Raw genomic sequence first — 26096 nt, forward strand, 5'->3', positions numbered from 1 at the left:
AATTTCTGTGTCCTTTATCTCTGGGATGAAACGAGATTTAATCGCCGGTCCACTTCCACTTCTCCCCACCCCTCCCCACCCACTCTCTTTCCTTTTCCTCCTCCTAGTTCCCCACCTCCTCTTTTACCATTCTGTGCGACAGATGTACGCTAATTTGAATCCTATCAGGGGGAGGAAATTTTCCCTGGCTCCCGGAGGGACAATGTTTAATGGAAAAACGATTGTTTCATTAAAGCAAATGTATTATTAGAAAAATCACAGATTTTTTTCATTGGTATTTCAATCGAGGGGCTAGTTACTTGATAATTTTGTGACATCATTATGTCATAACTAAATCGCGACATTACATTTTTTTTTTATTGCTCAATGGAATCATTAAAACATTTGAAATTTAAGATCTGGATTTTTCCTTTTATATCAACGCTTTATGATCCAATAAGTCCGTATATCCCATTTTCTTCCCGAAAATTGCACTTTTCATGTGAAAAACGAAATCGGTTTTTAAAAGGCGAATTTTATCTGTCACCATTTTATCGAACCTGAGAGAACAGTGAAAAAAAACAAGCGATTGTATAGAGAGAAGAGGTAACAAATACAATGATGATGTGACATAGATCGAAAATTAAATCAATCTAATAAAACGTTTTTTCCAATAAATTCTAATCAAAATTAAAAATTTAATTACTCATCCAGGGAAAGGAATTTTAATTACAATTTAGACCTTTCATCACAAAAATTAGCCTCTCAAGTCTAATTGTTCCACCCAAACTTGACCTAAACAATCGTTAATTATCATTTCCTCCCACCTTTCACCCTCTAATTTTCGTAAAAAAAATTTCTCTCCGTGTAATAAACAATCCATTAACCCTATAATCCATCGATAACGAATGACATTACTATCCAAAATTCTCACTCCCTCAATTATAATTTTATGGATAATCATAACGACTAAATAGCACCATCATTGTTTTGTCAAATCAATCCCAGTATGTACGAATACTCGGCGGGAATTGTCGCATGCCTAACATGGCAGCCGCGTTCGGAGGTATCTGAAAATTCCTTTTCTCCCATCCACACTCGTGTGCATCGTATTTAGGCAAGGGAGAACTTGTACCCAAGATTTCTCGCAATTGTACTGTTCCAGGCTCTCAGAGCAGGGGGGTAGGAAGGGGAATGGGGGGAATCAAATGGAATGGTGAGGAGGGTTTTGTGGTGGAGGAGATGAGGAGTAGCGGTGAGAGGAGTAAAGAGGGCATAGCTCTGTTGTGTGGACGACGAAATTGGAGAATAGAAAAGCCGATGAACGGTGCCAAGACGCGACAAAATCTTTCGGCTCGCCAGGCTTTTCCTCACAATCCCCTAATACCTACTCTTCTCAGATACTTTCTTTTTCTTCACTTTATCCTGCTCCTCCTCCTCCCCCCACCCCCCCCCCCTTTTATTCAGCCTGCACGATTTGGGGAATACGCATATCGTATATGGCGAGTAGGAATTCGCGAAGCGCTTTGCGGATTATGGGACTTAGTGCAGTAGAATGATTACGTGAAGTAGAAAATGTTAAATCGTTCTTTAGCACAGAACTTAATGGTTTCATTGGTGCTGTATTTGTTTCACTAATCCAACAAATTTTTGGTTTGAATGAAATTATTTAATTAACGAATTGGAGGACATGAAAAATTCCCTTCTCGCAGTCGTAATAACTATACACTATTTGCATAGGATGAAATCGATAGATCAATTCGAATGTTAATGAAATAAATTATTAGTTGGAGGAAATTATGAATAGAATGTCGTCATCCCATCTACGTATAAACAAGGAAACCTTGAGAGGTCTCGACGTATTCGATAATTTCTGAACGACTGTGGGTAATTAATTTCCCAGGATAGAATACAATTGTTTCCACTTTTTGGGGAAATTGGGGAATTATTTTAAAAATCCTCCGCAAGTGGTTTGATTTTCGAACTCCAATTGCTTAATTATTTGCTACCAAGCACTATTAATAAATAAGTAGAACATTTAATTTTGGGGACTTACCGATCGTTGAAAGAGCTGGTACGGCTGTTGCTCGGCATACTGTCGGCTGCTAGTAATCCCTTCTTTTCCTGGGTAAACGCACTTGGCACACACCACAAACACTTATTCCATGGAGGAATCACTAAACTCACTGAACTTTTCACAACTCCACACACTTTTCCAATAATGGAAAACTAAAAAAAAACACTACTTCACAAGACTAGACACTACTGTACTACGCAACGAACGCCCGAGTCCCGTGTTTACTGACACTAGACAATAACGAAACTCCCGAAAATATTTCGCGCACATTCACTGATTTAATCACTGGTTTTTATATATTTTTTAAATGATTAATTTTTCTTTGTTAAAGAGTTGTTTAAGTAGCACAAAATGTCAAATAGTTTATTTAGTTACCGACGTGAGATGATGAAGAAAATCCACGAACGTCAATATTGTTAGAAGAATTTAAATTCACTGATAGAATCCACTCTATTCATCATTGATCTTTTTCCTCACGTCGATCAATTATTAATTAATTGATAAATCCATTAAAAATTGACCATAACCGGGCAAGTGTCAGTCCGCACTGCCGCATAAGCATCGGTCATGTAGAAATCACAGAAAGTATAGGTTGGGAAGATTCACATCCTCCTGCTGTCGGTAATTTAGCAGGATGGATGATTTCAATCAAGCTCATCAGAATACGTTCACTGTTGAGCAATATTAATTTATTAATGCATGCACTCATATTTTATCCTGATGCAGACTACTTGTATTATTTATCTATGAGTGATCATCAATATTTAATTACTTAATAATTATAATTATTAAAGAATTATTGCATTATTGATAATTACTTAAAAGATTTTCTTTTACTTAGAAGTTTCGCAAAAATAGAAAATAGTAAAGAGAGATGCGGCCAATTTTGGCGTAGATTTATTCCGCTGTAAAAAATCATATTTCATTCAAGTGAGGGCTAATTCCATGATGTAATCGTTGTTGGCCGTCATCTCTCAATAATTATTGTACTGTTGATGATTTTTGGGATTTTTTGTTTACCTTACACAAAAATACACCCAACGGACATGAACGGCCACGATTACTGCTGGAGACTGACCGTCATGTTGGACCAGCTCGGCGAGCTGCGCGGAGTGGTTGCGCATCGAGAGAGGCGAGTGGTTTTGGCTGGGTGACTGTATTTTCCTCTCTACCACTTCCAATTCATCTGAATGACGACCGATTCTATTATTGAATCGTTGTTGGAGGTTCTCTCTTGGTGATTATCACAGTATTGATGATGATTTATGTGATTTTACCTTCGATATTCAGGAAAATTGCTCCACCCACGCCAAAGGACTCGTTCAGTACGGGAGGGTAACGGCCATCTTGGCTCAGCGCAGTGAGCTGCGCGGGGAGATTGCGCAGCGAGAGAGACGAGTGGTTTTGGCTGGGTGACTATTTTCCTCTATACCACTTCCAATTCATCTGAATGACGACTGATTCTATTATCGAATCGTTGTTGGAGGTCCTCTCTTGGTGATTATCACAGTATTGATGATGATTTATGTGATTTTACCTTCGATATTCAGGAAAATATGCTCCACCCACGCCAAAGGACTCGTTCAGCACGGGGGGGTAACGGCCATCTTTGCTCGGCTCAGTGAGCTGCGCGGAGAGGTTGCGCAGCGAGAGAGACGAGTGGTTTCGGGATTTGGCTGGGTGACTGTATTTTCCTCTCTACCACTTCCAATTCATCTGAATGACGACTGATTCTGTTATTGAATCGTTGTTGGAGGTCCTCTCTTGATGATTATCACAGTATTGATGATGATTTATGTGATTTTACCTTCGATATTCAGGAAAATATGCTCCACCAACGCCAAAGGACTTGTTCAGTACGGGAGGGTAACGGCCATCTTGGCTCGGCGCAGTGAGCTGCGCGGAGAGGTTGCGCAGCGGGAGACCACTGGTTTTTGGCTGGGTGATTTTATTTTCATCTCTACAACTTCCATTTCATCCGAATACCGGCTAGTTCTAGTATTGAACTGTTGTTTGATGTCCGCTCTCGGTAATGATTGCATTATTGTTGATAATTTATGTAATTTTACCTTCAATGTCCACGAAAATTGATCCGACGAACGCCAAAGGACTCGCTCAGTGCCGGAGATCAACCGCCAAGCTGAGGCAGGGCAGGGAAGGAGATTGCGCGGGGATGGTGCGCAGTGAGGGAAACGGGTGGTTTTGGCTGAGGGACTATATTTCCTTCTCTACCGCTGCTATTTCGGCAGCATGACGACTAATTCCGTTATTGAATCGTTGCTGGACATTTGCTTTCAGCAATTATTGCATTATTGATGATGATTTATGTGATTTTACCTTTAATTTACTGGAAAATAGATCCCACGAACGCCAAAGCACTCGTTCAGTAGTAAAGGCTGTCAGCCATCTTGCTGGTATATGCGCGGTCCAGTTGCGCAGTAGCTCGGTGAATTTGAAAAATTTTCGGTTTTTTTTTCGGTATTTTTTTTTATTCTAAAAAAGATTTCAACAAAAATATCGCAATTTCCCTTGGCTTCGCCGATCCAACGCAAAAATATTATTTACAAATGGTTTAAAATTAAGAATCCCTGGGTTTCTCCATAAATTTGAATTAAATTATAAATACTCCATTTTAAACGAACATTAGGCACAACAATAGCAAACGAACATTAGCACAACAATATCAGTGAACAAAAAGTACTCAAGGAACCTTCATTAAAGACATCTCTAAAGGAATTTATATTGAAAAAAACAGATTTCCCTTGATATCATCCGTAATAGAGCATTGTCATCACGCATTGATAAATAGTTATTAAAAATCCAATTCCGAACGCAAGAACTCTCGCAGGCTGAGGAATAACAACGATTGCATAAACAATGGAATGCACGATGCGTGAGATCGCAAATGTCTTGATCAGCAAGGCAGCCAACCAAGGATCTGGTGAGGTGGTAAGCCAGAAAGCCGTTGAAATTGCCCAGGGGAGAATATTCTCAAGATCATTGCGATGAGCCCTGCGCGCTCTCTCCACGTCAGGGTCATTTTCACCAACTCTCCAGCCCTTAAAAAGCTTAACGTCTTCTGGAGTTATCACTATCTGAAAATCGTGATTTATCGGGATTAGTTTTTTATTACTCCAGTAAACTCTGAATTTTTCTCAATAAATAAGGACAAATCAAGAATTTTTTCGATACTGCATAAGTAAATGAGTTGATAATCGAATATTTCGCACATAAATAGAATTGGCGATATGAAAAAATTGAGATCCTTCCAAATGGATTTTATATTAACGGTCTCAGAATTCCCTGAATGTCTTGGAATGCCTGGTTTTGGACTCTGCACTGTATCTCCAAACCTCAGGCAAATACCAAGATGTTTATTATTTTTTCAAAGTGCATTGAAAACTACAAAATATGCAGCTGTGATACATCTTTCTCCTTTGGATTTCAAGATGTTCCTGACAAATTCCAATGAGTTCTGAGTGCACTTGAATCTTTTTGCACTCATAACTAGCTGTAGCAACTTTGAATAGATAAAAGTGAAAGTAAAACCTCACCTTCTTTTCCCAACGCCATCTCCCTATCACGAACACCATCCCCAGCACCTTCAGCACCAGTATTGACGACCAATAAGCAAAAACCCGAAAATTGTCGTCGTAAACCGTCATGTTGCTTGATGTATCCACTGCAGTACCTCACCCACTGACGGAATGTGACAATCTTCGTTTCCCTGTCAGCGAATATTGGTATTTTATGGTAGCACACGTCAGCAATGACAGTCGCAAAACGAAGATATTTTCAGCAAAAACTACTTATTACAAATTGGCATAATCATGCAAACGTAATCACCAAGGACACCGGGACCTGACAAACCTGATTCTTCCTCGCTGGACAATTTATATCTCCGAGTTTCTGCATAGCCAGCAACGGGTAAAGGCTCGAACAGAAGCAACATCATCTTCACGATTTTAAAACCTACTGGAGAATAATTGTCGCAATTAGTATCCATATGTGTTAATGAAGAACACGATTGATGCGAATTTACTCATCAAGTATTCTGATTGTTGATACCTGTCCTGCTGACTAGTGGCGCCATCTTGTTCCTCTGCCAGCCGTACTCCCCTATTCGTGAACAACACGAGCGATAGTAGCAGCTGATCCGCCGAGCTGCAAAGGTTAACGCATCTCTCATCGTTAGCACCTCCTCTCTCTCCACAACTGTTTGTTTGAGACGAAAGTGATAAAACAAAATAGAATCAGAACAGTTTATTTCACGGGGTTTTAGGCGCCTAACCTCTGCAGAACGACAACCAAAGCCTAAATTAATATTCAAACAAGTTGTTTAGTTTTTCATCGCCCATGGAAAATTGAATTTTCCAGTTTTTTTTTTCAAACAGTGCAAATACAAACAGTGAAAGGCGATACAGACTGGTGGTATCTTGACGGCGTCCTGGCACGACAGGTGAGTGTTTTTTGCATGATACATGTTAATTCTTGTTCTGAAATTATTTTGTCTGACAATTTTTCCATAATACTATATTCGAGCTTTTTCAGTTTGTTTTTATTGGTGAGGTTAGGAGTGTTTTCCGCGTTCGGTGGGAGCACACACGTGTGTCAGGGGGAATCGGGGGCCGATGTCTTGCCCAGTATATTCCCAGAGGTGACTGACACCTGATGCGTCAATGACCACGCGTGTCACTCTGCCAGTACTTGACCTTGGTTAATGTGTCTATTGAGTTGTTCCGTTAATTTTGTCTGGTAGAAGATTGCCAGCAGAAGGAATGACCAATGTTTTCCCTTCACCTCCTGCCAAGGTTAAGCAAACATTTTTATCTGTTGCAATCAGAAGCTTCATGATGATTCCAAATGTTAATCAATATATAGTGAAAAGGAGGTAGAGTTATTGGACAGGATTAGGTATAAATTCATAGAATTTTTTCCCTATTTTTTCTTTCATTTTTCTAGATGAAAAATGTATGATATAACCTGGGGATAAATTCTTGGAGGCGAATTTTCTCGTAGGGAAGGAGTATCTCGTATCCTTGTATTTATAGGTATATGGGTATATTTCATGCTGAGTTCACTTCCTATTCGCCCGGGAGCATCTTATTCAGTATCGAACTGAGTAAGTTATTCTTAAAAAGGATAAGAAGATAGATCGGTTTAGCTGGATATTTTTCACATGCCAATAAAATGGAACACTGGAGTGAGAAATTATCATTCTTAGAACGGTTATCACTTAACGATTACTGACGTTGATAGAATTGCTAATCTACTCAGGGTAGTATCGTCTTTCTCTGGACTTCCTGGACGATTCACCCTCGATCAGGGATGAGATATGGTGTTACCTCGATATATCTAAAACTCTTTATCGGAGTATTCTGGCATAAATTATTCAGTGGAGCATACGAAGCTACCATCGTGAACCACTAATTAGCCCCGTTATCGCTTTACTCAACTTATAAACGACAATTGTGTCGTTTGTTCTAATTTCGAAATAATTTCTTCGCTCTAGTTGTTCATGTAGAGTGAAAATTGTGAGGATAATTAGAATCAAATGATGCTAGAATTGGGGAAAGAGGGAAGAGATAGTATGGAAATTTGTAGTAAATTAGACATAACCACTTCCAAATCCTTTGTTCCCCTCTTAAAATCAAAGAAATTTCGATAACTGTTTTCAATTAGTGAAGAATTATTTCCTGGTAATATTGATAGCTGATAAACTATTCAAAAGTGGGCTAAAACGGAAAAATGAATGAGGGAAATCGGTCCTATTTTCCTAACCTTCAATAAGATGTTAATCAGGACTTTTCATCAGGCGTGTCGATTTCTTTTTATGGGGAGAAATTAGAGTTGGACGAGATGTTAACAAACCACCTTCCAGTCTAATAAATCTTGCGTTGAAACAACTTAGCAATTATTTATTTGTTTCAACGAACATTTGCCTGCACTGCACGATTGACCTTTTACCCATTTGCGAAATGTGTAGGATGGCTACTTTTTTACTCACAAAGGTAATCACTATAACACAATCGTGAGGGTAAAGGGTAAGTGAACAAAGGAAAATTCGATTTATGAGCCCAAGGCAAAAGTCAAAAAAATTTTTTTAATTAAGAAAAGGCCATCCCTTCAAATGAAGGTTATCTTCGGTCAGCTACGCTGGTCTGTCCTGCAATTTTTGCAGAAATAATTTGCGTGAATAATACTTGAACATTATCCTCCTAAACTAATCACATCAAGTCAATCAGGATTCGTAACTAAATACCAGGAGTATCGCGCCTCATCGCCGAAACAATACTGAGTGTTTTGATTGTACTAGGTGCTCTGTCACGTCAGGGTGTTCAACCATGAGGGCTTTCCCCAGGAGCATGGACAAGCCACCCCTATCGTCTATTCCCTCTTCCTCTCAGCTCTTAGAGCGGGTGGAGTGACCTCGTTATCGTGTCCGTTTGCCAACCGACTCTCGTCCACGTCTGAGATCGATTGCCTGACGATATCGTTTCACCCCCTCCCCACTTCTGCCCCTTTGTCAACCTCACGTCCTCAGGAAACTGGTGTGTATCGAATTGGCTATAGGGGTTAAAGGTGAACACTTCGAGTGGTTCTCCTCGAGAAACTCGACTTTTATTATTTTTTCCATCAGGAACACGAGTAAAGAAAATGCTACGATTGTACGTCCAGGGGAGACTTCTTCTTCGTCTTTGAGTTTTTTCGTCTCTGTCTTTCTTCTTTGTCTTCCGTCCTCGTGTTTTCTTTTCACTTCCAGGTGACGGAATAGTCGGAGAAGAGTTCCAGGAATCCTGTAGTCAACACTGATAAGTTCTGAAGTTTGAAAGTGTTGAGAGGAAGTCTGAATCTTGCATTGCAGTCATGATCATCAGAACGAATAAAAAATTTGTTTTCTGTGTATTTATGGAGCTGACGAAGTTCGTTCTCTTTCGCAAATCGTGGATTGTATGAGTAAATGGGTCATCAGGGCATTTGATTGGTCCGGAAATATCTTCTGTTCACAGAGAATTTTACTTCGAAATTTTACTCGGATAGGAGAGAAGAATTTTACCTTCTTCACGTAGTAGTAAACTGAAAAATCCAATGGGTAATTAGATTTCCAGCATTACTATTCAAAGGACTTCTTGAATTCTGCTGGATCCCCCCGGGTGGACATCTGAGTGAGTCCCTCGCCAGGAATTTCGACAAGTGAATTTGGTGAACATCAATGGGATCTGGAAATCTATCCCCGTCAAAGATTCAAGGAATCTGCGGTTCACCATGACTATTCCATCGTCCCAAGCTCTTTGTGCATCTACTTCACCCATTTCATTCTCCAACCAGTACCAATTAACCTCGTTATCACGTTTCACGTGTCCACCGAGCATTCGGCTACCAAAACCGTAATCCAATGCTCGTTACGTGTTCCCGTAATCTAATGGAAGGATTTAGAAGGGGACAGGGACCTTCGCCGAACTAATTGAATACCCATTGGGTCATCCCTGCTGCCGAATATCCCCATTCAAAATGGCTGTTCGGAAGCGGACAACGGTTGGTAAAAAAAAAAATCAAACACGACTGGAGTAGGAAAAACGTCGTGAAAAAATATATCTAACGGTGAAATTTTCCCAGCTCTGAATAATTCACTTTCAGCCGATGGAATGGCCGATCGTCGGGTATGGACCTTCATTAATTTGAAATTGAAATTGGGATGAGTTGCGGAATGAGAACATGGAATTTTGCACTTCTGCGGGAGTGAATAAATGAAAAAAGTGAATAATGGTGTAAAAAAATATCAGTCATCTTCTTGCTGATGAAACTGAGCTCCATTGCATAGCTGCATGCTATTTGATATTGAAAAAAATTGCAATATATTTTTTTCGAGGTTTGACAATGCCAGACACCACAGATTTTCAACAAGAGAATTCTTTGAAAATGTCACCTGAATATTTTTGATGAAATATCTCGCAATGTGCATCAAGAATATCACTCAACAATCTCGTTTACCATTCGACTGGGCTTCCACTGCAATTTCACAGGATGCAGTCTAGCAAACCACCTCGTTCGTACAAAGTCGCCGAGGAACAATTTTGGTGCGGTCGACTTGCTTCTCCTTCTGGAAAGTGCTTCGGCTAACGAGTACACCAGATGGTGGAGCGAAAGGAGAGCCTGGAGGAGAAATGTCCTCTACCATTTTCGAAGGTAAAACCACAAGGAGGCTGACCTGTCGTCGAGTGCCAGAGTGAGACAGTGTGATAGTCAAGATTTACTTCCGGTCACCTCCAAGGGTTCCTCGATCACTCTTGTTACATAGCCTTCTACGACTCCGTTGTTGAGGTGACGGGGATTGATACACATTTTCGTCTGTCTCATTTCGCTGAAAAACGTTTGTTTGGATCTCCCCATTCACTTCACCTTCCTTCCTCTTCAATGATGACAATTGGAAAGCACGAGTGTTTCGGTTAGTGAAGAATTTGAATAGTACGTTTCATTCACTGGTGAATGCTGGAGGAGTATTTTCTCCTCACTCTTTTAACGATATAGATTGAATAAACTGGAGGTCATGTCTGTCGGTATCAAGTTTCCACTTTCCTACCTCGGTTGCCCTAGGCAAACATCTTTCACTGACACATGTCACTCGCGTAGTACCTGTTTGCATATAATTTTCGTTTCGAAAATTCAATTTTATTCATCTTATGCCAATTTTATGTTTGATGAAGAAAATTCTGCATCATTCGAGATTATTTTTCAACTTCAACTGCAGCTCTACGAACTTTATTGATCGATACTACTATTTTATTAATCCTACATCAGTTCGCGGCGTATTTGGCCTCTTTCTCATTACTAAATTCCCAATTTAGTGAATCCTTTACAACCACATTACAACGGATGAGAAGACATTAAGGGAGGGTACAGAGGGATAGTAAACTCAACCATGGGCTCCCCTTCGCTCGTTTTTTTTAATTTAATGTTTCATTAGGGATTCTAGAGCGCCTCATGAATACCCATCATCATGAGGCTTTAAACTAGTGAATTGCCATGACGTTAATTGGAATCCAATTAGGATCACTCCCCGTAGAGTATAGAGTGTGAACTTGTACCAAAGTTCAACTCCACTGTTTGGACATGACAAAAGCTTTTAGTATGAGATTATGTTGCTAGCTCACTTGAATTTTCATTCCACTTCAAGAATTTGGTTTATGTGATCACTAGTAGACTAGATGATCCCAGGAAAGTTCACATAAAGAATTTGGAATTACAGTTCAACAATTTGGTTGAATTTCTGGCATATCAAAAATCCCATTAGTTGTAATCTCACATTCCGTATGTGCTTAATCATGATAAACTGTTGGCATTCCATCTACAAACATAAGCCAAGTGATATCCAAGTTTACGATGCATTTAATAACACCTTGAGTAAATATTGTTCTCTGGCATTTATGTTCTGACTCGGGAGAGATGTTTGTTTTTCTTGTTAAGGGACTTTTCCTGTTTTACGTTTTGATATCAGTATTCTTATTTCAACTTCTACAATCCTCGTTGTGGATTACTCACGCTGGTGTTGATGTTTCCCATTTTGTTATTCGTGTGAAGTATTGCATGTGTTCTACCCATATTTTAAATGTTCAGCCGACATTCTTTACATCATTCGCAAATTATTTCTCTAAATTTATGGTCCGCTATCCCTGCGATTTATTGGTAGTATTGGAGCACATGTTGGCATAATAATTTGAATTTTTGTTCATCGTAGCTCGGACAGTCTCACAGTAGATGAACGAAGTCTTGACATTCTGTTCGGCACAAACAACTTTAATCTTTCATTACACCCACTCTGTTCCAGGAGCCTCCAAGAATGCAGTGATTGGCTCTGGTAGGATTTAAAATGACTATCGACTTCCAGGAGAGTTTGCAATCCGTTATCAAGTCTTTGAAGACTCCTCGTAGTAGCAGTCAAGGAGTATTATTCCTTTCTTCCTCTTGACATTTGTTGTCTGCGTAGGAATCTTGATTTCGGTTCTGTTATCTCGTTGTGATTCAAAATAGTTTCCAACTCGGTTACATCAATATTTCATGGTATCTCCAGCAAAATCTCGTGTCTATTTATACATTTTGGTTGTATCTAAATCAATAATGTTCCTACTCATAGCTTTGCACTGAGGAAAGGTAATGTCAAGTTTTGTTCCACAGTAGTTGGGCTCCTGTCGTTATTTTCATTGCATTTACGCGTTGGCTACTGATCGCACCCGTAAACCCCAAATAGTTCATTACTCTCCAAGGGTCATAAAAAAACGCGAGGGCCAGGCAATTTTGCTTCGCATCTCGTTGCTAAATATTCTGCGCCAGAGAGGCCATATAGCGATTTTCGTTTATATTGCCACTAACAATAGAATGATTAGGGAGAATTTTATATCCCATGAGAAAAACTGAATCCCCGCCATAAAATGTAGATGTTATGACATCACTTTTACGACGGATAGCATTCCCCAAATTCCATTAAAATCACGACGACCGACCTGATATCCCAGTAGACTATGCTTCGGCACGAATATACACTTGCAACAAGGATTATGTTACGGCTGGTTGAATTCTCGGGTGTGAATCCCAGGGAAAACGGAAGCTTTCCCAGTAACAGTTGTAATGTATGTCTGTACTCGATCTGCAGACCAACTGCCAAAGTGTCAAAATGCGTTGAACGTTTCGGTATCGCTTCAACGAGGATTTATACTAGTACAAGGAAGCGAGAGTGGGGTATTAATTTTGCGGAGGATGACATTTCCATTGCTGATGACAGGGGCTGATGAATCACGTGATGATAAATTCCCTTTGGTCGTGGTCTAAACCGAATATCCAAATTTGCATGATGTATTTCCAATATTGTCTAATATTCAATATGAAATGACACATTTATCTCCATATTTCAGATATTATTTTTCTGATTTTCGAAGGCAGCATTACTGAAGGCACTCTCTGCACATTATGCTCACCAGTTTATGGTTCGCTGGGTACCTACGTAACTGTGAGAATCTTTCGCTTTACACCACTGACGATAGTACAAGCATAGTAATGTCTCTATACGAGAACTCATGTATATGTTTGCCTTGTAATTTGTACCTTGGAAATAGTTGTCTGAATGTCGAGAGAGAAATGGTACAAACCCAGTCGGTTACCGACACGCTGTTATTAGTTTCTACTTACCAAGTTCACTAAACTGTGGTTAAATGTTCTAATTAAGGTGCCAGTAATGGCTACATACACATGAACAACTTTGTAATATCATGTCATGTCTGTGGTAATGCGAAATTTAGTGTCGATGAGAGGGTTCCTCCAAACACTGGCCCTAACGTGTAGGCAATGACTTTTGGTGAATGATGGCAGACGAATTCTTCAAACTCTGATAGTTTAAGGTCTTCTCTATTTCCACCCGTGAATTACTACGATTTCCTTGATCTCGGTAATTAATTGCTGAGGATAGTGGTAGAAATTTGCGGTTCGCGGAAGCGCCCCTTGGTCGCCGACGTAACCACAGGAGAATAAGAAGTCACTGAATCGTGCACCACAAACTCAATCCCCTTTCTCCTCTGGCTTCTCTATATGTCTTTGGGTAATTTCAGACCTCCGGGGAGCCAATTCATTCGGGATAATCATTGCTATTTCACGTTGGGATTCATTCATTGCACTAACTAGAGCCCCCACCCCCCCACGTCTTCTTCCTCGGGTTGTACAATATATCTGTATGTGTAAAAGATGAAAAGGTAGATGTTGAAATGCGCTGAGATACTCGAAGAGATTCTCGGGTGCAACTCAACTGGTACTGAGTCAGGATATTGGATGGTGGAATCGTGATTGTCTTGTATCTCCAGAAGCCCCAATTCTCATTTCCACTGAGTAATTGGGTTGAAATTTTCAGCTGTATTACGTCATTAAATTGCTATTTCAAATTTCACGGATTAATGGGCATCAAAGTTGGGAATGTTGATTAATCGTGGAAATTCTCAGATTCTCCATAATTGAAAGATGACTAGAAAAACTGGCGATGACGACTGTTCCACTCAGCACCCAATACCTCTCACTTCATATTCTCTCGCAAACATTCACGTTTTCCACACTCTCTCTCTCTCAATCGAGAATTCCTCTATTAATAGGTAATTCTCGTAAAAATTTCTCATTAACATGAGCTAAGTTTTTTCTAGGTCTGTTGTCCTAAAATAAGACGTCTCGACGACCCACATTTTTATCACTGGCTTTCTGCGTCGATCGGCACATTTTCCTGAAAGTCATTAGACGTGACCTTTCTTCTTTCACAAAATCTGCCATTCAACTGTTGCTCCGTTGGAAATTTCTCTTGGGATTTTCGGGTGACGCCCTCAATCCACCCCCACTCGTATACCCGGTGTGGTTGCGACAAGGTCGCCAGGAGAGATCGATCCAACATCCAAACCCTGTACTAGTCCGTACGTCTCTAGATGATGTTTTTTTTATCGTTTTTTGCATCCTTCTCCCATTAATCATGACTAACGTATCCCTTTTTTTTTTCAAATTTTTTAGAGTTACTTCGGGGTTTTCAAGATGTGCGTTGAATAGAGTAGAATTATATTCTATTTTTATACTGGGTGACGTCAGCAGCTTGTTTGCAAATTTTAAAAGGATATAGAATGAGAAATCGATAACTCAGTAGTACCGGGATTATTAATTTTCAATAATTGGCTTTCAAACAGTAAAAGCCTGAATTTTTTACTACTCGGCTAATTGCGTTATGATTTTTGCAATGAGTGCACTGAGAAAATATGTTTAATAAAAATTAGGTGGAAATACCGTAATGCGCAAGCGAGAATAAAGGTTCGATAAAAATTATAAAAGGTCCAGTAAAAAGTACGGAACGCTCCGTAAATAATCGGCAGTGGGTTACGTCATTACGGAGTTCCTCTGCAATTTTTATGGCATCTTTGTTTTCACTTAGGAACTGAGGAACTTTCACATAATTTTTATTGAACCATTTCTCTCGCTGTGAAACAGTAAAACAGTTGTAAACGCGACTTCAAATTATCTCTAATATCGCTCTTCATGTTGACAAAATTTTATGTTTGATTACTGCAATGACCATTACTCAATCTATTGCTCAGAACGTTCCGGCAACTGGTACATATTATATCGTTAAAATTATCACGTCAATATTGCAATATTAATCACAATATTGCCATTTTCCGTTATTACGTCATCACTGGATTTTAGCAAACACAAACTCTCTTCTAGATTTGTTTTATGCTTTTTTTACTGTGAAAATTCTTAGTCATTTTCGCTTTGATATTGCAATTTGTAAGCAAAATCCTGACGTCACCCTGCACGTTTAATCGGAATATCCGGATTAGTCATGTTAAAATTTTGTTCACAACTGGTATATGTCATGTACGTGTCAAAAAATTTCACGCACATTCTTACTGCCAGCGGTGTTGAATGATTTTTTTTTATTCCGAAGTTGGATACGTTAAAATGGTATTCAGTCGCACAGAAAAAATTGAGTTGCCATTGAAACTCCAGGCGGCTTGTAAACTGGAGTATATTCACAGTCAAACTACCACTTTTGCGTACGTTTCATCGGAGAGAAATATATGTTGTGAATCGAATGCAACACATTTTTGGAAATCATATCACACTGTAGAACGAGATTCTGTTCGGTGTACGATTTGATTCAACTTGGCTGTTATATGGAATTGTTTTATGTACGGAAAAACATGAAAATTCGTTGTAGGGAATGATGAAAGCCGAGGAAATTGAAATATGAAATCCGCTCATTTTCTGCTATTCATCCAATTCTCTTATTCGGAGTAATCAGATATTTCTTATTTTCTTCAGCATTCACTCCGGAGGATGATGAATTCTGAAGTTGTCATTAGGAAAATATCGAGAGGGAGGTTATCATCTCCTTAACCCAATTTTCCGTTATTTTCAATGGTACAGAAGTACTCTATTCATAACGACAAACGGGCTTACAGTAGTGTATACTGGGGATTGCCATTGTTAGTGAAAATTTATCTCTCTTTTTCTCGAATTCAATTGGACGACTCGTCAGAATGGGATAATAACCACTTGGATCTCCAATTTGCAATTTTTTTTCCTACTCCCATTGTTGACTTTATCACAATCTGGTGAGAGTCTGAACAAAAGCATGAAAAAAGATTTTTTTTGCGTAAGTACGTGGAGAGATTTAAATAGTAAATTTTCCCGTGGACATGGGAGAAATTGCTATTGTAACACAGTGAAAGGGTTTTCAACCGGCCCTACAGTGACCCACGGTAATGTTTGCTACGGTACTTGGCCCACCAACCAGAATTATTTATCAGAATCACACAAAATTTATTAAAATCGTTGAGATTTTCGCTCTAATAAAATTAAAATCGTTGAGATGGCAATAGCCTCGAAAACTATTGCAATAAACAATCATGCCGTAATTATTGCTGTCTACACTTTATACAACTTTTGGAGGTCATGCCACGTAATTATCCTGTCGAGCAATATATTTATCATAAAAGAAACCTAATGCGAATTGCGTGGGAGTAACTCGAGCGGGGAAATACGATATTGAAACAATAAATACTTCCCTCGAGCCAGTGCGAGAATAAAAATGTATTCTTTCACAGCTCATTACTTATTATTCAAGATAATGATTACTGGATACCAGTGCTAACATAGCAATCTTTGCAATTTTATTTTCTCCACGCACTTTCTTCCTCTCAGAATTATTCTTATTTTAAAATAAGGAGTATTTTTTAGAATTATTTCCCGTTGTGATGAGATCATTCTTGACGCCCACTCCTTGAAGCATTCGTGAAACAGTTAGTGAACGTAATAAGTACAGTTGCTTTCATGAAGAAACCGAATGTGATGTCTTTGAAAGGTGAAAGTGGAGAGAGACATAATGGGTAAAAGACAAAGGATGACGCCGGGTGAGGGAGGAAAGCCGTGAGAATTCTACTCTCGTTGTAGATATATCTCACAAATGGATAGGTTGTCTATCGTTGTACGTATCTATACATGCGCTCGAGGAACTCGAAACCTGTTAAGGTTTGGGTGAATACGTCTGAGACCTCGTTGATGCAATACAGTCCCTCCGGTGAATTCATTCGGGAACAAAGTACAGCATTGATTCTTGGGGTTAAGTTTAATGGATTGAAATATATTCGCTGATCATCACAGTTTTTACCATATTATTTGTTGCTGGTGTTTTAGCACACTAATTGTCGGTAATTGATGTGATAAAGTGGTGTTATTGAGGGGTCCAGTAACAATGTAGGGCTCTTTTCGAGGTATCTCTTGGCGGTGAGTTGACACAATTAAACCGCACAAAGACGGCAATTAAATAGGAAGCATTAATTAAAATAGATAATTTACTTGAGGACGGATTTATGAGTGTTGGTGTAATTTGCGGGAAAGATATTACGGTTTAAGGGTACGGTCTGGTGACTTTAATTGCTAACTGTTGGTTCTGATCAGATATATTTTCAAAAATTTTATGAGAACAAAAATCTGGCAATAATCGCTTTCCCTCAAATATTTTCCCAATTTAATATTGCACCGGGTAAAATAGTGTTTTCGAAAATTCAATCAATCTCCCGGTGATTGCCACTTTGTAATAATAGATGGTAAACGGTTTTCCGTTTCATAAAGCTACCATGTGGTTGTTAAACGAACGCCCATCTGCCACTTAACTCTCGGTGCTTTCAGACCCAAACAGTGTGTGCAATATCATACTCTGCGTAAACATAACTCACCTGTGCGTTACAACCAAGTGCACTGAGCGATAAGGAAATTTAATGATTCTAATGGATAGTGAGTGATAAGGCAGCTCGCATATAGCGAGGCCGCAGCTGATACTCGTTCACTTGCAATTTTGCTCAAGTGACACAGAAAATTCAGTACCGAGTGCAAGTGTTTTTGCGTTTCATTTCGATTTCAATGGACAATTGGCGATGGCAGTGTGTACGCGTGTGTATGTGAGGGAGAGAAAGAGAGAAAGAGAGATATGCATTTAGTATGACTGAGCAAAATGATGATCGCCACAATCTCGTCGTTATATTCCTCAAATGTTGATGATGGCATCCATCTTGTGTCCTACATAAGCATGTATATGCTCTTTCTATTTTTTATTTCCCTCGTGAACATCAGCATGCACATCCGCCTATATCCATGCACATTTACTCACCAACTCTGCAATCTCTCGGTTTACGCCTCTGGGTCCTCTCCATCTCTTCTACTCTGTACATCTTGCTTCCTCTACCTCCGTTACCAGCTCTCATTTCAACTACTTGGCATGGGAATATTGGTGTAGGATCTGTAAAACGTGTTGTACTACATAATACGAGGGAAAAAAAATATTGTAATGAAAAAGAAATTAAAATGGAAAATAGAAGGACGAGGTGAGGGAGAGTAAAATGAAACATTATGGGACAAGTTTCACTTGCGCATAATATTCTGGAGGGAAAGTAATTTCGAAACAATTTTCTTTGAAGAGATTTTTTTTTTCGGTCTCCATCTTTTTGACGTGGAAAATATTGAAATTGGCCTTGCCTTTGTGGCAGACCTGCCAGGAAAATATCAAATTATTTCCGATAGATTTTGTGGTGCAGGATATCGCTCATGCATGAGACGATTGAGATAAATCCCTCGGAGAAACGCAGTTTTCATTTATTTATTCAATTATCTTCACGCATTTACTGTTCCTTCATTATTTTCACATTTTTTCTTCTCTTGTCGCTGCGGGTCACACGGTGGTAGAGAATAGGGACAATTGTCGTGTGAAAATGTTGTTCTAAAAGTGAACCGACAAAGTGTCGTTTAGTCGAGTTTTTGGTGAACTAGCTGATAGGGTTTATTCACAAACTTGAAGCTAAAGTCCTTCACTCGATCCCAAATTGTTGTAAATGCATGTGTTCAAAAATTCATTGGTACATTTCCCATTTGAATATACAATTGCATTTTTATTACTTGGGGAGGGTTTGAAATTGGCTTTTAGTGTTTTTTTTTTTGGAAAATTTCAATTAGTCTTTGTCCGGGAAAATAAGTTGAATGAGCAAAATCAACTGAGATATTTTAGTGCTTCGTAAATTTCCAAATGGCTTCTGCTTACCCCAAAATTACAGGGAATTTTACATGAACGGGACCCCCGATTCATTTCCATTCCCTCTTGCACATCAGTGTTTATATGGATAGTTACGTGTGCCAGCGAACGTGGCTGTATTATTCAGTCAACGTGAATATTCGAATATCGTTCATCGATAAATAGATTTCGTGCATCGCGAGCTACGCTCTCGATTAATTCGATAATTTGATTTCGACATATACCTGTACCGTATTTTAAAATTTTCATTGCAAATTTATAATGAAATATTTCATCCAGGCAAACGGTTTCAATAAAAATAAATGACGGGGCTTATAATTTTTCAATCGATAAAAAGAAAAAAAAATCTCATTGAAGAGGTACGTTTCAGCTGTAATATTTATTTAACAGCTCATCGAACGCACCCGCGAAAAAATTAGCTCAGGTCCGTGTTAATTTCGTTATGATTTGCCCTCTGATAGAATTAATGATCATCCGATTAATTAATCATCAATTAGCCAGTGAAATTCATGCTACACTGGTCCCTCTTATTATCGAACTTTTAACCGGGATAAACGCTTCAGTCGAGTGCAGCCACATTTTACGTCAAAACAAATTGCATTTGATCCTCTCTCCAATTTAACAACTTCCGATACTTCGATAATTCATTGGCCCGTCCATAGATTTCCCGAGAGCTCATTTATTACAGCGACCAGTTTGGTTGACGTATTGACAACACCAGTATGTGCACTAGTGTTCTCCATTTATCTTTCGTATGTCAAAAATTTAAAACATTTTTCCCAATTATTTGTACTCCAAAAAAAAAGTCAAACTCTAATTGATGACTTCAGATGGCCTCCATTCACTGCCATGAAACAGAGAATTAATCACCGAATTTACAACCGATAACATTGAATACCGAAATGTCGGAATTTTTCCCGATCGAGAAAAAGAAAATAGAGAAGATAAAAAATTAATCTGAAATGGAAAATGAAGTTGAGGGCGTGGTGATGGTAAAATCCAGGCGTATTGGGCTTATAAAGTAGATTGGAGTTGTGCCAGGAATGGTGTTAAGTTGGAAAATGAAAAAAAGAAGTTGAGAGGAAGGAGCAGAAGGGGATGAAAAAAAAAAATAACGAAAGAGATGGCTGCTCAAAGACTGGAAGATAAGGGGTGAAAAAAAATCACCGAGCAAAGATAATTTTCCAACTGAATTAAAAACCTCTCAGAATTCTTGCCAGGAGTTTTGAGTGTACTCCCTCCTATTGTCTGTCTCGTCCACTGATACCTGATGATTACAATTTCCGGTAAGAATGAAGACATTCGAGTTGTTCAACGATTTCATTAACCGAGGAAGCAGGTGGAAAGAAGTGAATACCTCGAGAGACAATTGCACCTGGAATTGTCATTCAGCGTTTGTAATTTTTCCTGCCAGTTATTTAGTAAATTATTTCCAAGGGCAGTGAGCTGTGAATTAATTCTCATGGCTCTTTTGTACCTTCAGATGCAGAAGTTATCGAATGTGAAATGTCTGTGGCACTTGTATGCTATAGCCGACCACAAGCAAAACCCACTTCAACTGGAACAATAAAGAACGCACTCCGGGGGAAACATTGCACTGGCATCTGCCATTGTTCCTTCGTAATACCAAATGACCTCTTAACCCTAAAAAGCCCTCAATGCCTCAATGCCCAGCGAATTTCCACAAAAACCGGTAATTAACGAGCATCACTCCGGGTCTATATCGTAACGAAAAATACACTGACGGAGAAAAATATTTTTATTTCCCTGCAATATAATTTTCAAGTTGGACAATTTTTGTTAAAATGCTCTGCAGTAGTCTCCCTTATCGCAATGAATTCACTTCAATATCGGATAACTGCTATTCAATGCAGAATCACGTTTTAAAAATAATCATCCAAGTGATGGTTGGTTCGAATAAAATTCTCTTGACAAAGTTAATTTTTTTCTGTCAACGCATTTAATCGTTTTCAGAATTTATAATATGTCCTGCGGGTACATATTCTCTCGTTCATGTTCATCGATAAATTCGTGCGTTTGACGAGTATTGAGGAGGCATATCCACAGTTGTTTGAAAAATGCAGGGGAACAATCGAAAAGGGACGCGCGGATATAGCGAAGGGTCAGGTGAAATATACATGGATGGTTATGGATCAAGCCGATGGTGCATCAAATACGAATATCATCATGGCTCGGGAAAAACTGCATTGAATTTCCCCCCGTCCTGCATTATACGATTTTATCAGTTTTTTAAATTCGGAATTTGTGAGTATCATCACACACAGAGAAGTGATAAAACACAAGTATTTCTGATAAATTTATATTTCAACATTTATTTCTCCCCATTTATTATCGAATGGGGGAAAAATTGATGCCTCCCCTAAGGCGTTATAATATTGAACATGCTCAACGGCTTCCATCCTGAAAATGGGAAATGATCACGTGCTGGGTGCTTCGCAAGGAGAAATTTCAACTGTACACGGATGTTGTGTCCTTATTAATCAATGCCGGCGGAATCTTGAACCACCGGAAATCCCTTAAGCAGCTTTACCACGGCTGGCGGAAAATTATATGAAGCAGAATATGAAGTTCTGAGGACGTCAGAAGTTCCTGTATTTTTCTATCCTGAATGATTAAATATCCGTCCTGGGAAAATAGTAAATAAACCACAGGCGGGAACGTCGAAAATTGTTACTACGTAATTTTAAGAAAGGTTTGGTGTAGGTTCTAAAAGTTTTTTTTTTTATTAAATCCGTTATTAAGTCCCGCAATATTAAACAATTTAAAAGATTGCATTGATAAGTAATTTACAATTATCACGTGCAGAAAATAAATGCGAACATTTTTTGGAGGGATGTAAAACAAGCATTACCCTGCCATCTGATAAGGTGGGGTTAATGGACCTGGAAAAATCCCCCCTCCCCCCAATTCCATTCAATAATTAAAAAGGCTGAAAAATTACCACTCCGCATACGATTTCATCAATTTTTTATTAGGATTTTGCGTATCTCCGGCACATGGCGGATGTAATTTTGTCACTATTTAAACTCAATTTTACAACTCCAACAACATTCATCTTTTAATTTTTCAATTATTCATTGTCGGTTGATTTATCAAGCTTACGCACAGCAGCCTCCCATGGCCCTCACAATTACCAATATCCAGCATCTCTCCATTTTCCAATAATGCAAACGTTATCACAGATTCACGAGCCGATGAGCATTTGCATTCACGTCACTGGATTTTCCAAAATAAGACGGGAGTGATAAATCCGAGTAAAAAATATTATTGAAAATCAGGATTATCCATAGATTACATACACACACACGCACTCACGCATACACTCTTGGAAAAGGTATTCGATTCCGCAATCATGTGTGAGTTATGCGAATCGGTTGTGCACACGAAATCAGTGTGAAAAAACGAGTTCATACCAAACGTGGGTACATCCAATATCGATATCGTCCTGTTTCTGGTTTCATGCATAATGCATCCATGTTTCTCCTATCTCCGTACTCCGCCTCTCGTCTATTTTGCCACCCCTTTTCATCCCACACGATGGATGTATCATTGTTTAAGAACCGCCGATTCTATAATGCCCAGAGAATAGAACGATGGAATATGGGAAAAAGCTCAACAAATGTCACGTTTCACTGCTAAAACGAGTGTCTGAATTTCGCATATCTTTTATGCAGGGGAAAAAGGAAATGGCGAAAAACTTGCGATGGCAGGAGCGAAGCCCAAGAGAATATTCTCGTTAAAAATTTCTAGCGGAATTTCTGGCCTAGTCATTTTTTACTCTACCCGGCAGTGTCATCTTTTTTTTATCGGGAAAAAAAAGTCTCTGGGCTGGAATAAAATTTCCTCATCGCAGATTAATTGGTATTAAATATCCGCATAACAATGAGGTAGCGACGACTCGTGATATATTTTTATAGAAAATTTTTATACAAAATTTCACTCCATGCATCTCCCTCTGGTCTTGAAAAATCGTGATTTTCATCTCTTATCCTCCGAGTGATGCTGTCCAGCTGGGAATTTCGCGAAAGCTCAACATGGGGATCAGTTGAGTTGATTTTTCCGTCGGTCCCCACGTCCAGGGACGTCTTCGTGCTGGGCGAAAGCTTCCAAGGAGCTTTGAAGACGTAAACAAACCAAAGATGCGGTGAGAGCACAAACATTGCAAGCCCTCTCGTTCCTTCTGCACCTCTCCCCAAGGGATTTATCGTGAAGAGCTTTGTATCGGCGTAATACCAAAAGTCGCTTTTATTTTTCATTCTTCTGACGTTCCATTGTTTGTGATAAATTGAGGAAAAATTAAAGCGCTACCCTATTGTTTTAGTTTCCCAATTTTTTTAGTTTCTTTTTCAAGGGATAGATTGAATTCTTTTACAATGTAAACTTTCGGGTGTTTTCAAAGGATTTACTTGTGACCCTTCGACTTTTAGTCTCGATGCTTCAGGGGAGGATGCAATCAATCGGATGAAATCGGAACCAATCCAATAGAGTTAACTTTGAACAAACATTTCATCTTCAAACAGTCGGGCTCAAATATCTTGTTTAACAAATCTTTGTCATTTTGTCAATGCAATATTTGTCCAACGAATTCAATTGTTTTCCGGAAATTTGATTTGCTTTAGCACTCGTCTAAACGAGCATAACATGGCACTCCATGAATGGAACATAATTTTGTTATTTTTGCGAATGAATTTGCAAAGGTCGGCCCCAGTAATCTCGTGGTATATAACTTTCCTCTATCATTAACAGTTCTCCAATTATTCAACTTCAATAAATTAAGTGAGATTTATTTTCAACCCAATTAGATACTGTCATCCCCATAATTCTCATTATCCTCAGTGTTTTCAATTATCCAGATACAAGTTGTAAAATTTTTAAATATTCCATTGATTTTTAAGGAACGTACGTTGCTTGCGGGGCTGTTGATGCGAATAGGGAAAAGAAAGGATGAGAAATGTGAACACTCATTCGACATTCATCCCCCCGAGATTTTTTCTGTCGTGGCCAATGTCTCAATTTTATTTTCCTCACCTTCCACTGGAGAAATAAATATAGACTCGTCCAGGGTACTGCGTGACTGGGGAGTTTAAAAGTGCAGTGGAGTGTTCCCCGGTGGATCCGCAAAGACCTTCCCTGAATTTTAATCCATCCTCTTGTAGCTATCTGTCTCTCGCCTCCTCCATTTCTTGCCCCCTTTTCCCTCCCCCTTAAAATTCTCTCTTGCTCTCGTTATCTCCCCTTATCCTTGAATATTCAATTGTTGGATCCATAAGCCAAGATGCAGCGCGAAGCGGTATGGAATCATCTTGAGCGCTGTATTCACGAGAAAGCACTCGTTCCCATCTATTCTGATTTTCCCCACTCGCAACGAAATTCCAACCCTTCGTCTGTGTCCCCTTCCGGTGAATTAAATTCAACTTACTCGAGATGTCGAGTACGAAAAATGATGACGCTTTTATCTAGTCAGTTTCACGTCTTCTCCGGATTATTTGGTGGTTTATAATCGAACGAATGAGTTCATCAACTTTGCTATTTTAGCATTTGTATTCATTTCATGAATTCCAGTCACAAAACTGATTTATGCGAATCAACTCAAAGTTTATTTTCATCAAAAACAGTTGTCCATTGTTTCAAGAGCAATTTTTCACACCCCCACCCTCCACCCCACCTCTAGTCTTGAATGTTAAAAAAGTGTCTTCTCAAATTCACTACTTTAACCTTAGTTCAACCGTAAAGACTTTCAGGTTTTCTTCTTTGTTCCCTATATCACAGTGTCTTTATCCTCGACACTGTTACATAAAAGACGCAAGACCACCTCCATTTCCCCAGGGGTTCCAGCTAACAATAGCGGCTTTCTTGACCCTCCGCACTACATCTCTTGTATTCACTACCGTGTTACAGAGCTTCTCCATCATTTTTTACTCCCCCGGCCCCCAAATTATTCTCCACTCTCCTCTATCATTATTAAGCTACATATTGCACTTGCTACTTATCAACTCCAGTCCACAAATTCCCATGATCCGCCACTCAGGGACTTTTTATACTGGGGCTCTAGTGATATTCGAGTTTCTAGGATATTCATCCCTTTAGCACTTTGGTAGTTTCGATCAACTAGAGGGAAAGTTATCGAATGTTGATGCTACTCTCGAGCAGATCCTTCAGATTGATCCGAGTCGTTAATATCCAGTAGTAAAGTTTGCTGACTGGTTGGCAACTCTAGGAGTGATGAGGTTGCTTAGGATATAGAGTTCTCAATGGTAGATTAGTAGAAACTAAAATACACTTTTCAATATAATTTTCTGAAGGTTCGGTTAAACTCCATCTGGTTCCGAGAAATTTTGTTCCCTTTAACAAGTGGAAAAGTTTCGTTGGTTTGTAAATAGAGTAACTATTGTTGATAAAAATGCAGATCAATATTTCCTGAAAAGTTTAGGGAAGTCTGACATTTTCTATTTTTTTTATTCGTGAATTGAATAAAAAGTCACTCTTCGCTAAGTTTTAAGTCGATTGTCCGTGAATGTTGAGTGTTTTTCTAACAGTGCACTTGGAGAAAGTTGCACTTGTTATGAATTATGAAGGCAAAAGCACCCAGATATAATCCGGCAATTCTTTTGTTGGATGGATAAAAAATTCAGAGCAATCTCTTAGACTCTTGCTAAGTGCAGGCACTAAATTTTCAAGAGTTTCGGATGTTATTTGAGTTTATGCGAGGTGAATATACGCCAGGACATAGTTTGAGGTGGTGGTGGTGGAAGAAACCACGGGCAAACTCGTGGTTTCAGTACGAATTTACCCTTAACCCAACTCGAAAAGCACAACTCGTCAATATTTTAAAGTGAAACGTCCTACATACTAACATGAAATAGAGTGAATAATCGTACATGCAATCGAAAGAGATGGAGTTTAACTCAATTTTACCCACCA

The 26096-nt window shown here is 39.0% G+C and overlaps 3 protein-coding genes across 9 annotated transcripts in view; 1 reads left to right on the forward strand and 2 right to left on the reverse strand.

Moving 5' to 3' along the window:
- The window catches only part of Rbp6 (RNA-binding protein 6), a 329371-nt gene extending 325357 nt beyond the window's left edge, over positions 1 to 4014 (reverse strand). The window contains exons 1-3 of one of the 4 annotated variants that reach the window (XM_064116332.1): positions 3334 to 4014; positions 3077 to 3242; positions 2036 to 2727 (exon numbers count right to left, since the gene is read on the reverse strand). The gene's annotated coding sequence lies outside the window, so the exon portion shown is untranslated. Of the gene's footprint in view, positions 1 to 2035; positions 2728 to 3076 lie in introns of all 4 variants that reach the window. The other 3 variants (XM_064116330.1, XM_064116331.1, XM_064116329.1) reach the window with 3 other exon arrangements.
- Positions 4015 to 4516: 502 nt separating this feature from the next.
- Positions 4517 to 5843, reverse strand: LOC135160134 (microsomal glutathione S-transferase 1-like). Its single transcript, XM_064116345.1, has 2 exons — positions 5611 to 5843; positions 4517 to 5151 (listed from the first exon to the last, which is right to left on the reverse strand). Exons 1-2 carry the CDS (start codon positions 5719 to 5721, stop codon positions 4825 to 4827), a joined length of 438 nt encoding a protein of 145 aa, XP_063972415.1. The 5' UTR covers positions 5722 to 5843; the 3' UTR covers positions 4517 to 4824.
- Positions 5844 to 6197: 354 nt separating this feature from the next.
- Tpst (Tyrosylprotein sulfotransferase) overlaps positions 6198 to 26096 on the forward strand; it is a 56042-nt gene continuing 36143 nt past the window's right edge. For all 4 annotated transcript variants that reach the window (XR_010298506.1, XM_064116337.1, XM_064116334.1 and 1 more), the window contains exon 1: positions 6198 to 6515. The gene's annotated coding sequence lies outside the window, so the exon portion shown is untranslated. The remainder of the gene's footprint in view (positions 6516 to 26096) is intronic.

The sequence above is a fragment of the Diachasmimorpha longicaudata genome, chromosome 3 (genome assembly GCF_034640455.1).
Source record: "Diachasmimorpha longicaudata isolate KC_UGA_2023 chromosome 3, iyDiaLong2, whole genome shotgun sequence".
In the NCBI taxonomy this organism is placed as follows: Eukaryota; Metazoa; Arthropoda; class Insecta; order Hymenoptera; family Braconidae; genus Diachasmimorpha; species Diachasmimorpha longicaudata.

Coding starts and splice junctions, on each gene's coding strand:
- LOC135160134 (XM_064116345.1), bottom strand. CDS start 5,721: ATGACGGTTTACGACGACAATTTTCGGGTTTTTGCTTATTGGTCGTCA. Junction 5,152..5,610: donor GATGGCGTTGGGAAAAGAAG/GTGAGGTTTTAC, acceptor CACGATTTTCAG/ATAGTGATAACTCCAGAAGA.